Here is a 12,866-nt window from a genome sequence, read left to right as displayed (position 1 = left end):
CGCAGTGTATTCACCTCCATTGTCGCATCTTATTCTTTTAACCTTATTTCCTGAATCTGTTTCCAATCTCAGAATATAATTAATCAGCTTCTCAGTCGCATCTGACTTGCACTTTAATGAATAAACGCAGTGGCAGTACGGTTGTCGCAGTCGCCATTTTCTTCGTCTTTTATTATATGTACTTTTCATTTTAATTATTATTCTAAGGTTAAGATTATTTTAGGTTGAAACACGAATTAGAAAACATTGAGATTGCCAATCGTTTTATTTGATAATTTTGAAATACATATTATTGGTTGCCATGGTGATGGCGGGAATAGTGCTGAGGCTCTAGAGACGCGCTCAACAGCAGCCACTACCTATATAGGTACCAGGGATGTCGTTATTATTATCAGAAACAATTAAAGCTTGTTCATCATCATTGCTCTTCTTCTTTATTTTATTATTTGTGAAGAAGCTGAGACTGCACTGTTTAGTTTTTTAGTGACCCGTTTTGCTGCACACTACCCTTTCTACTGGCAATTGGCTTCCATTGCCTCTGCGCTGTGCCATAAATGACTCTGCTACATCGTCTCCAGCGTCAGCTCGTTCTTCTTCCAATAGCAAACGTGGAATCAGCTCTTCAAGTGTGTCTTTCAAATGGGGCAGACTCCCATGCTGAACGAAAATGTTTAAACCTCTCAAGTAAAGACATCATATTTTGGTGATAACCATTTTATCATCAATAGGATGACCAGCTTGTTTCAGTCTTACACGAATGTCTTCAATTTTTGACAAAAGAGTGGAGACAGAGTCCGTGCCAAAAGCAAGAGAAAAAAACTTCTGTTGAAGTAGATGGACGCTTACGACCTTAGACTTTTATTTTTTATTCCATCCTCTAAGCTTACGACAGTCTCTTTTAGAGATGGGAATAACTGCTTATTTTTTTAAACGTATATATACGTTATGCTTTTTAAAAAAGCGTGCTTTTTGAAACGCTTTTTCACTTAAACCCTTTTTAGTTGAACTTTTGAAGCTAACAAAATCATTTAGAAAACGTTTAGGCGCCTAAAAATGCATTTTGTTATAATCAAATGACATTAGTTCGTCTTCAATTTTTAGCTCGAAGTTCTGATGATAACTGTTCAATGGAAGCGCCTATATTACAATCACTATTACAAAACTCTGTACAATCGGTACTAGAATGCGGCATAGAATTTTGGGGAAATGCGGCGGTTTGGGAACGTGCTTTCAGGCTGCAGAGACGTGCAATACGGGCCGTGACGCGGATTTCTAATGATGAGTGCACACGGTCGTATTTTGCGTCCTTAGGGAACGTATTGACGCTTCCCTGTCTGCTGATACTCCAGATAGCCATGTAACCACTTGTATCAGTTCGCACAGAGATGCGACAATGAGCGGTACACACTGCGATACGGAGGCCGCCTCCGCGGCGATCTTCACTGGCTGGAGAAGGCGACGTGAACCATTCATGCATTGAGCCATCGCGTATACAATCACCTACCTGACGATGTCAGTAGCGCTCCGAGCACGTCTTCCTTTCGCTTTAGGCTAAAAATGTGGCAAATCCAGCGCTCTTTTCTTAATTTATCGGATTTTTTTAATTTTAAATAATATTATTTTATTGTATGTAGGTTACTATATTTCATTAATATCAGTTTATAATGCAATTCATTTAAAATATATTTGTTTAGTTAATATTCTCTTTGACATTAATAAATGATTATGATTATTATTGCAGTAATAACTGATTTTTAACAACGTGGTGCAACACTGCTTGTATCGCAATGTGGAGGTTAAATGATTTAGGACCTTGTTGCCACTTTCGGCTCTAATAGTTATTTTCTTAGTTATTAACTTGGACATAGACGACATCGGGTCACCATGGTGGAGTGGAGACACCAACAACTAAAATGTATCGTTTTGAAGATTTATTTCAGATAGATTTCTTTCTGCCTGTCATAGACAATGCAACGTATCTCTTGCTCTTACAATTTTGTGCGAATGCCATGGCAGCTTAAAGGATGGAACCAAACAGTCTAAGCATGGCATTCGCAATTGTAGAACAAATTTTAGCCAATAAATAGGTTAAAACTCTCTTGCCTTGCGGCGATACCTGCGGAACTTTGAAGCACGTGAGCGTTAAAATTGTATTTTATCAATAATAAATCTGATTTTTCTATTGATAAGGCCTTTGTGTGTTTTTGTTATTTCCTTTGTGTCCTTGTTTTTATACTATATTTTATATAAGGTATTTAAATAAAACGGCGGCTGCGATGTAAGATAGGATGGTCTATATAGTCTGCTTAACGGTAAAACCATATAAGTGACATTTTTGAAAAAAACTGCCTCCGTGGCCGAACGGTTACCATGCCGGACTGCCACGCAGAGGTCCCAGGTTCGATTCCCGGGCCGGGAGAAATATTTGTATGGCCTACATTTATTTCTCTCGTGAGTTTGGGTGTAATGTGTAGTTGTCTATGTGTGTGTCCATGGCACCCGCGACACAGGGTTTCCCTAGTGCGGGGCTATGTTGGTTGTGAGCGTCATTAAAAAAAAAAAAAAAAAAATTCCATAAAAAATCTCCAAATGATGTACCAGTTGTAAGAAATTCACCATCTTTCTGAAAAAATATATTCATTCATTTCCAATGTGTAGCAATCCCGAAACAAACAACAGACAGACCTGTAATTGATTGTAAAATAAGCAGTATAATATAAGTTAGGTGTTTATGAATTTTATAAAACCCTGAATAATGTTGTATATTTTTTATTTGTATATTTATATAAAATGTTCTTAACGAAATTGTTCTAATAAGTAATAAATATATACATACATAATAATGAACAATAATAATTGACTATTGCGTAGATTGTGTATGTACATACATCATACATAGAAATATATTAAATAATTTAATTGGTCCACAACGTAAGTACATACAAAAATAGCAATGTTAGTCACCAAATGATTGGTGCATGAATTTTTTTGAGTATTCGTAGACTACGAAGAGAGCTGCAGTCGCGGGAATTGTCCGTACTAAAGTAGGCAGTAGCCCGTTGTAGAGAGCTAGCGCACCTGTAAAGTAATAAGAATCCTAGTATAGAATACAACACTCATACACATATCGCACCTACGCCTACGGTGAAACCTTGGTGAAATTGCTTTCGAAAGTGTATATTAGACACTTTGAAATTCTCGTCATTCGTTCCTTCATACTTCAATAATTGAAAATCAGCCACAAGTTTACTAACTAGAGCTGTAAATCGTTCTTCATCCATTTTAAATAATCTTAACTCAAATACAAACGAAATTAATTAGAAGTTATGCCGCGAATTACGTAAAAATACATGCAAGATCGAAATGAACTGTGACACTGCACTCGCGTGAAATCAGTTGTTATTGATATTATTCTAATATTATTTCTGGCCTATTTTGAAACATGCCAATATCACCAAACATGCAACTAATTAGAGCTTAGAGTTGTCTATTTTAGATATGTTTATTGGTAGTGTAGGTGAGACGGAGAGAGATAGCTTCCGTGTTTATTATTTGCGTTTTGCAATGTTTACTTAAAGCAATAAGAGACAATCTCGTTTGAACTATGTTGATGACCTTTAAGTTTTTGATTGTGGAATGTGAAATTACTCGACGTGACGAATCAGAGACGCTTTTTTACGAGTGTTTCTTACGAAAACCCGTACCTAATTCGTACCCTAATGGACTTACCAGCTACGGTTTTTCAATCGCTTAAACTTATGTGGTAGCTGGAAAGGCGTATCTAATTCGTCACTTCGAGAGGACATACTATGTACGGTATTTCAGTTGTTTAGACCCTTAGAAAAGCGTACCGAACTAGTCTCTCCTTGGGGGACGTATTGTATGCGGGAAGTCATATACGCCACACTCAGACATAAGTTGACAAGCCCCATATGCCTGTAATTTCACCAGCACCTTTACCCTTCAAAATCGGAACGCAGTAATGCTCACATTACTGCTTGGCGGCAGAAATAGGTAAGGTGGCAGTACTTCCCTGGTTGACCTCCTTCACTAGGAGCTCTACAGCTACTAAATATTACATATTCTTAGGGACTTCGTCTACTGATACGAAAAAAACTGATGTCATAAATCCAACCTGCGTCGTCGTTCGGGCACTTAGAGAAACGTCTCAAATTGAAGAAAATGTTTCCGTTGGGAACTTTGCGACAACTTTTCATTGTTAGGGACAATACTAACCCTCTTTTCTCACAATATCGGCAGCGACCGTCATGAACTTTTGGCTCTTATTGCTTATCTGCATTCTGGACTTGATTACATCAGAGGGGAATATTATCGTCCAGAGGACTAAGCCGCCGACAGCGCCTGCGATCATCGTCTTCACGAAACCTATGTCATCTTTTGATTGACCCGGCTCGGCTAACAAGACTCTTGTACCTAAAAATTGACAAAGCTGATTGTTACATTTTACTACATGCAGAGGCAGTGCCTTGCAAAAAAAATGTATCTATTGGTTATGGAATTAGACAGATAGGACACGGCGTTAGCAAGGTGTGCGTTGGTGTAGCCCAGTGTAACAAGGATAATAATAAAATGAGTTGGAAGGAGTGACTAAACGTTAATATTTAAAAAAATATATACATAAACCTAAAAAAGCAGCAGGAAACGCTTTTTTAAAAAAGGATTTTTTTGATTTAGCATAAAATAAGAGCATATTATTTTAACTTTAAGGTGTAACAATATACTTAGCAAATCTACCTTCATATCCTCCAAAAAAGAAAAAGTATCCAGGCATTTCCCTCATGATCGTAGGTACAAGTCCTCTATAGAGCCCTTGTATGCCATATTGTCGGAATATTTGTTGAGTCAGCTTTATGGGTGTCAGCTTTACAGGTGTCACCTAGGAACAAATATCAAGACCTTAGCAGCCAATCTCGGTTATCGGAGGCGGAAATATGCAATTAAGGTAAACGCAAATGATTTGGTTACAGATAATATTAATGCCGTAAACATTGTTTACTTTTGTAATCACATCCAAACAGTAGCATGCCAGTTAAGATTTGGAAAAAATTATATAACATTGACACTCAAATTGGCAATCATTTTTAAATAGAGATTACTGTGTAGGTTTGTGTTTACAACAACATTTATTATTTTGGTAAAGACATTTTTTTGTCGCCTGATCTTGGGTCACTTAGGAAATAGTTGTAATTTATGTTAATAAAGTATATAAAACCTATAATTTGGTGTTTTATGAATTTTGATGGTGGACCACAGTAGACAATAATCTCGGTACAAAGTACTAAAAAACCGATCTCAAAAGTATGTGGAATTATATCTATTTGCCAAGTTTTATTGAAATCGGGTACCGGAAAGTGCGCAAACCCGGATTCATCCCCTAGTTCGCCACTATACGGAACTTGACACAGGAGATAATAAAAATCGGTTCTCACTACTCGTATATTGAGAGAAAAACCCCTTGAATTGGAGAATAGCAAAATCAACCATTAAAATAATTGGTACTTATAATAAAATTTAGGTGCTATATATATATATATATATATATATGAAGATACATTTTAATAAATAAATATATATATATATATTTATTAAAATGAATCTTCATACGTGAACAGCCACCCTTAGAGGTGGATGATTTTCTTGAAAAATTAAATGGGACCACTACGGAGGTACCCTCTATCCAACATAAAAAGAATCATCAAAATAGGTTCACAAATACCGGAGTTATCGCGTAACACATACAAAAAAAAAATAGTCGAATTGAGAACTTTCTTCTTTTTGAAATCGGTTAAAAATTAATAGAAACTTAATTAGTTTCCTTCAGATCACCTTATTTTAAGTAGATCCTAGTTTAACACTAAATTAACAGTTACGAGATATGTATGAATATAATAGTTGGTTCACGCAATTGAAAAAATACCCAAAATTTGTCATACAGCTGTTTGTGAGCCCTGTACGGAAACTTCTCGCATTGCTTGCAGCTGACATTTTACAAGCTCTGTAGGGCATAGGGTGAATGATGAAAAGAAAGCAGCTAAGAACCCTGCCGTTGCATTCCCTAATGTTGACAACTGGTCTACACTCTGAAACAGTTACAAAAATTGTGTTAACATATAACAACTTTAATGAAAAGTCCTACAGAGTTAAGATCAATTTATTTTATAAGCACCTGTGTTCCTGTGACATGACAGACAAACTTTTGACAATAACCATATGCAGCAAATAACACAGAGTTTTCAGCAACATTTGCTAAAATAGCTGGTGTGGTGCCTGCATAAAGACCTCGTATAATACCATCCTTTTTTAATGTTTGCTTTAGACAATCAAACATGCCTTTGTACAAGTGTGGAAAAGTCTGCATCTTAACTTTAACTGTATCAAGTGGTTGGCCAACATAAACAACTGCGACACCACCTGTGAAACAAAAATGCAATATGGTAAATTATGTAAAATATGGGAGAGATTTTTATGTAAATCTTACCTAAAGAACCAGCAGTGAAATCTATTAATCCACTTTTGAGGCTTTCTGATGACCCTGAAGAGTGTGCCATTATGTTTACCTTTAAATAAACAATATAACTTATAAGAATGATATCAAAATATAATCTTCAATCTATGAATCATATAATACAATGAATACGGTAATAAATCACTACTTATTACACGTCACTACATGCTTACTGAAGAAAAAAAAATTAAAGTGGCTTCTACATGTTGGACCAGTCTCACACAAATCTTGCACAAAACATCTTCTTTACAGCCATATATATAGATAAGCATCATTGTAATAAATAATAAAAGGTTTATATAGTACATACACACAAAAGTACAAACAGTCAATTTATTGTTGATATATCGGAAACAAGTTTTCCCTTATCTACTGAACTTTAGGTGTTATCAGCCATCACTGCCATAATTACATTCTTCAATATCCGTTTACGTTTATATAACCTTTAAATACTACGTCAATGTTTTTGGTTCAAATTCGTTATTGTGACTTAAAAAACATACAATATCTAACTATCATAGGTGTAAGAATATTTCATGCTCAACGTTGATAACTATAGCGGCTGATGCAAGAAACGAAATAAAGTACTAAATAAATACACATGTAAAGTATATGTTACCGCTTGCTAATAGCTACGCTTTTAGCGTGATTTATCCTTAATATACCAAAAATTTTAAGTCTTATTTTATAACAGTAAGGGCAAAGATGTATGTTACAAAATCATAAATTTCAATTATTCCGCCACTTTCGACACCACATGCACAAAGATAATTATGTGAAACTGACACTGACACTGACAGTGAATAAAAAGTGATATAGTGACTATAATTATTTGAAATTAAACGAATACCCGGACACTGGCAGAATTGTCCTCTGTGGACAGAAGCCAAATACACAAAAAAAAAATGAAACGAAGGATATATGTAGTTTTGTTCTGTTCATAGTCGATTATAATAACCATTGTGTCCGTCAGGATGGCTGGACTAAACGAGATACACAAATAAATCTGTGCTCATAATTTACTACCTTTTTCTACTATTTAGTACCTTTATTGACATATTTTATACCTTTGCGCCATTTTGCGCTAACGGAAATATTAAAGAAATAAAGTGGCCAGCCATTCTGAGGTAAGGTTGGCTGGACCCCTTTACGTTTTTCATCGTTCTAGCAGTATACAGGAAAAATGGCGGGCATTTGAAGTTACAAGTATAGCTTTTACAAAGATTATTTTTATTTGAAGTATATTATGAAGAAAAAACGAAAAAAGAAAAAGTGATGAAGAAAGTTAGAACTATATTCTTTATTGCAAACCAAATTACAAAACAATTTATCCTAAAAATTCTAATAATTACGAATTCAAAGTTTTTGCTCAAAGTGATAGAAGATAATGTGATTTAAGTGAAGGTGAAAACAAACATTGACTACCGCCGCTTAAGACTATTTAAAAAACCCAAATAAGTGAACTAAGTTATTAGAAATTGAAAACATAATGTATTACAATCACAATGGAAAATATTACTGATGATCCCAATAATGAAACAAAGACATGGCTCAAATCACTTATATCCAAGCCAAAACTCTTAATAAAAAAATAAACAGTACATAATTTAATTTTTTTTTATATAACTATTTACTACCTAATTTCTATCTAAACATACTTTTTCACTATTTTAGGAAGCTTCTATAAAAAGTTATTTAAAAAAATAATAAAACGCCTTTGCAAAAGGTATCTTCTAAAAAAGACAGCTTATCTCCGTGTAATTTTATTGTTTTAATAAGCGACGGTGACCGCTTTCCATCAGGTGGGCCGTATGCTTGTTTGCTGCCTACATAATATAAAAAAAATTAAAAAGTTTTAAGAAAAATAAATAGTGGTTTGTGATTTTTAACTTTCTGACTTCTCTTGAAGAATTTTGGATAAATATTTCTTCCGATTATTTAATTTGTATTTTTCCACATGAGACACCTGTCAAAAGTTGAAGATATCACGTAACTGAACGAAAACGATGGAGCCTGAAGATTTTTTATTTAAGACTTTTTTTCGTTGTTGTCCAATAATTTTAAATCTTGTTTTACTCTAATTCGTGTTTAGTTATCACTTTAATTTATAATTGACGATAAACAAAACTGCAAGCGATAAATTATCGAAACGTAGAACATAGAGCCTTCGAATTATAGTTTTCCAACTTTTCAGAATTTTTTGAATTTTTTTAATTTGCCCGTCTGTAGTACCACCTTGAGTACATCACGAGTACATTCGTCGTACGTATCCATTCATTTCATTCATTCGATTACATTTTAAAGATTGTATTTTTGAAGTTTGTTACATCAATGAATAATGAATTCACAGACTCACTAAATGCATTGTTATTAGATTCTCAAAGGTAATTAAACTTCACTAACTAATTTTGTAATAAATATTAACATTTCGAATATTTTAGTTTTGACATGACTGGAAATTACGCCCCATAATAAATTTTACTTATCAGTTTCCTATTGGTTAACACTGGCTTTATAAATGAACCAATCTAATAAAATGAAATAAGTTCTCGAAACATGGTTGTTTTTCAGCTTTGTGATGTTTTGAATAACTGCTACGTAATTAATTCTTTATAATTTTAGATTACACTCAATAAAAATGGAGTCTGTAAACTATATTTTGAATTAATTCACGTGTTATGTATGGTATATGTAAATAAATAACCTTACAGTTAGCGTCTGAAAGCGTTTCTGTACAGTAAAGTTGTTATCAGAAATTAACATGAATTTCGTGTATATTCAATGATCTAAGTAAGTGGAAATGATAATTAAATACTTTTTCTACGTTGTACATTTAAATTTCCATAGTTTTACGCTTGTATTATTACAAAAAAGTGTTTGTAATTTTTGACGTGTCGTTTTTTTGGGATTCGTGTTCGGCCGCCATGTTTGTCCTTTTATATTTTAGAAATGCTACAAGTTCTCTAAATGGCTTTGCTCAAGTTATCACGCAAACCTAATGACATGAATAAATTCTGAACTAAAATTGGATGAATGTGAATAGATTTCTGGTGTGAGGACATAGTGATTAGTGCACATATAATCTTACGTCTTTGTTCAGGTATTCAGGATGGTTGTTGGATCAGCGGCGTACCCAGGGAGGCAAGTTCTCCACAAAATGCAGCCAATGGGCATGACTCCCCGCGAATTGTCGGAATATGATGATTTGGCAACAGCTCTCATAGTGGATCCCTATCTTGGTATCACCACACACAAAATGAATATTCGCTATCGACCTCTCAAAACAAACAAGGAGGAGTTGAAAAATATTGTTAAGGAGTTCGTACAAACTCAAGACTACAATAAGGCATATACAAAACTAGCAAATGGGGACTGGATGCCAAGACACTTTAGTAAGAATAAACATCAACAAAGCAAATTGAGAGAACATGTTAGTATACAAAATATAACTAAATATGCCTTTGACTATATAATCTTATCTAACCTAATTTTTATTAAAGTTTTTCTTTTCTGAATGTATTTACAAATATTTGGGTGATTTTTGTTTTGATAAGTTTTATTTATTTTCAGATATACCGCTACTTACGCGTTTTTGACAAAAAAGCTGGTTTTGTCATAGAGCCTTGCTACAGATATTCCTTAGAGGGCAGAGTAGGAGCCAAGATTTCAACTACAAAAAAGTTTATTAAACATGAAAGGATTGATTTTTTGGTAGGGTGTATTGCTGAAATGACTGAAGAAGAAGAAAAACAACTTCTTCATCCTGGAAAAAACGACTTTTCAGTTATGTACAGCTGTAGAAAAAATTGTGCACAGTTGTGGCTTGGCCCTGCAGCTTACATCAACCATGACTGTAGACCTAACTGTACTTTTGAGGCTACAGATCGTGGTAAAGCATTTGTTCGTGTATTACGAGACATTGAGGTAGGAGAAGAAATCACTTGTTTTTATGGGGAAGATTTTTTTGGAAATGGTAATTGTTATTGTGAATGTGAAACTTGTGAGCGGCGTGGTAAAGGAGCATTTTCTGTGAAGAGTCCAGATAATGATGAACAGGCCACCAGGTACAGATTCCGAGAGACAGATAACAGAATTAATAGAACAAAGGCCAAACAGACACAGAAAATTCTCAATGGCAAAAATCCAGAAAAGACTAGAATATCAAGCAGACATAATTCAAATATAGTGTCTCCGCTCAGTATGAAAGAAATGAAACAAAAAGGTTTGACGAAGTATGATGCGGAACTTTTGATAGCTCAAGGTTGTATTGCTGATGTTGTGGATAGGTCAGTGCAAAAAGAGGCTCATGGGAGCAGAGAATCGTCTGCGTCAAGTCGTAGTGAGCGCTTACGAAAACGAACAGATAGTTGTCGGGTGGCAAATGGAGCTTCAGTTTCGTCACCCACCAGTGGCACTCGGCGCAGAGCGTCGCCGTCTCGTTGTTACAGCACAACTAGTTCACGCAGCAGTCATGATTCTCATACTGGCATAGTTCTCAGAAGCCACAAACGCTTGTTGGATACTTGTGCTCAGTCAACTTGTATCAAAAATAGAACTAGTTCTAAAAGACATTCTGAGCCTAAAATAGGAAGAAACCTCAATACTCCAAAATCTGAAACTGATTTGTCTGTGTTAGAGCCAGATAAAATTATTATTAAAACAGAAGCTACACATGTTGACTTGATGGATAATAGTAAATTGGATGAAGATTCTATCGAAAGACCCAGTACTGAAATAGAAATGCCTAAAAGTGAATATGATACAAAGGAATCTCCACAGCAGAAAGCTGAGCCAGATATTCCTTTCCAAATGAAGGCAGAGAGTTCTGAAAATAGTCCAGATAAGCCTAGAGAGCAGAAAACTGAGAATAATGAATGTGTAAGTGGAAAAGAATGTTTGCAAAGTGAAGTTTATGACTTTAGAGAAAATGTTAATCCAAGTGAAACTAAAGATAGAGATAGCAAATTGAACAAAAATCTTAAAGTAGAAATAGCAAATAGGACTGAAGAATCCAAAAAGGAAGATTCTGGACCTCCTTGGTTAGCTGATAACTCAAACAGGGGTAGCGAGTGCCCTTGTACTCCGCCACGAAGGGGATTGAAGTTGACCCTTCGAGTTAAGCGGAGCCCGGTGGTGGAGGAAGTGTTAGATTGCGGAGGCGCGGCCGAGGTCCCGGAGTATGAGGTGCTGCGGTTGGAGGGAGTCGACCCTGACACGGCGCGTCGACTCAAGAAGCGGCGTCGTTCTAAAGAACGCCATCGCAAGCATAGCCCAATCCGTCCTCTACCCCCCATGAAACGCTTAAGATTAATATTTGGTAATGAAAGTCGAACTATCGACTTGCCTGCTGCTATTTCAGCAGACTGACAGCCGCAAATAACCTTACGGTTAATTTTCCACCGTTATTATTCAATTATTAGTTTAATTGTCACTGACTAGGATTATTTTATCTAGTATTTATTATTGTGGCGTGAAGCAGTTTTAAGTATTGTGTGATAAACATCAGATTTTAAATGATGATTCCAACAACATATTTATTAAAGAAAAATGTTCTTGTTAAATTTCATTAGCATAAAGTGGAAGTCAATACTTATACAGTTACATACAGGCTTGCCTTTGATGATTATTGCATGCATGATCCAAAGTAGTAAAAAGTGGGATTTGTAATATTCATTGATGTTTAACAATGGAATTCTCCATGATTCATATTTATTAATGCAACAAAAGTTCTGTCTTCTATTGCCATTTCAATGTTTATGCAAAATATTGGTAATTTGGTTAAATTGATAACAAAATTTCATTTTGCGTCGATTGAACTAGTATGTATCACTTCAAAGTGTTATAATTATTTTGCGTGGCTTTAGCTAAATTATAATTGAGTTTCTAAATGTACAATTTCTGTAAGTATCCTATAAAACAATAAAGAACGTGCGCCCTCTTTGTTAACTTGTCAAAGTGATCCATCTAAACGTATAATTTATTGTACCGACAATCTTGACAAATTACGTGATAAAATTAGAGATTATTTAGCTGATAAACTGTAATTGACGTGGTCCACGCGGTACCCACACTGTTTTAAGGTAACATAATTATTATTTTACTGTAATGCATGTCCTAGACGATTATTTATTTTACTATCTAAAACCATTGTCTAGAAAATTACTTGAAGTTATAATTTATATTTTGTGTTTTCGTCATTTTATTCAGATGTTAAATTATCTATTATATAACAATAGATATTTAAATTAACTATATTCTATAGTTCACACTTCAGAGCTATTTTCAGATATTTATATTTAAGTAATAATAGCATTATTAATTGAAATTAGCTGCAGTAGTT

At 34.7% G+C, this 12,866-nt stretch overlaps 2 protein-coding genes across 4 annotated transcripts; one reads left to right on the top strand and one right to left on the bottom strand.

The window, feature by feature from the left end:
- Positions 1-2,901: 2,901 nt before the first annotated feature.
- LOC113235264 (mitochondrial ornithine transporter 1) lies at positions 2,902-7,233 on the bottom strand. Of its 3 annotated transcripts, none has more exons than XM_026470909.1 (7): positions 7,146-7,233; positions 6,500-6,578; positions 6,188-6,432; positions 5,955-6,101; positions 4,756-4,897; positions 4,237-4,434; positions 2,902-3,078 (listed from the first exon to the last, which is right to left on the bottom strand). In XM_026470909.1, exons 2-7 carry the CDS (start codon positions 6,567-6,569, stop codon positions 2,957-2,959), a joined length of 924 nt encoding a protein of 307 aa, XP_026326694.1. In that variant the 5' UTR covers positions 6,570-6,578; positions 7,146-7,233; the 3' UTR covers positions 2,902-2,956. The 3 variants fall into 3 exon arrangements, with proteins under 3 accessions (XP_026326694.1, XP_026326693.1, XP_026326696.1); XM_026470908.1 differs by lacking the exon at positions 7,146-7,233 and adding an exon at positions 6,700-6,739; XM_026470911.1 differs by lacking the exon at positions 7,146-7,233 and adding an exon at positions 6,682-6,700.
- A 2,214-nt stretch (positions 7,234-9,447) lies between these two features.
- Positions 9,448-12,866, top strand: LOC113235165 (histone-lysine N-methyltransferase Suv4-20). Its single transcript, XM_026470773.1, has 2 exons — positions 9,448-9,956; positions 10,097-12,866. Exons 1-2 carry the CDS (start codon positions 9,636-9,638, stop codon positions 11,891-11,893), a joined length of 2,118 nt encoding a protein of 705 aa, XP_026326558.1. The 5' UTR covers positions 9,448-9,635; the 3' UTR covers positions 11,894-12,866.

Source organism: Hyposmocoma kahamanoa, unplaced genomic scaffold, assembly GCF_003589595.1.
Source record: "Hyposmocoma kahamanoa isolate Upper Pololo Valley unplaced genomic scaffold, ASM358959v1 87, whole genome shotgun sequence".
NCBI classification, from domain to species: Eukaryota; Metazoa; Arthropoda; class Insecta; order Lepidoptera; family Cosmopterigidae; genus Hyposmocoma; species Hyposmocoma kahamanoa.
Note: the sequence above shows the minus strand (reverse complement) of the source record. Positions and strands in the feature narration are given on the sequence as shown.

Excerpts from the sequence above, each read along its gene's own strand:
- LOC113235264 (XM_026470909.1), bottom strand. The coding sequence starts at position 6,569 with ATGGCACACTCTTCAGGGTCATCAGAAAGCCTCAAAAGTGGATTAATA. Across the intron at positions 6,102-6,187 it reads GTCATGTCACAGGAACACAG|AGTGTAGACCAGTTGTCAAC; the intron begins GTGCTTATAAAA and ends TAACTGTTTCAG. Across the intron at positions 4,435-4,755 it reads CTTTTTTGGAGGATATGAAG|GTACAAGAGTCTTGTTAGCC; the intron begins GTAGATTTGCTA and ends GTCAATTTTTAG.
- LOC113235165 (XM_026470773.1), top strand. The coding sequence starts at position 9,636 with ATGGTTGTTGGATCAGCGGCGTACCCAGGGAGGCAAGTTCTCCACAAA. Across the intron at positions 9,957-10,096 it reads AAAGCAAATTGAGAGAACAT|ATATACCGCTACTTACGCGT; the intron begins GTTAGTATACAA and ends ATTTATTTTCAG.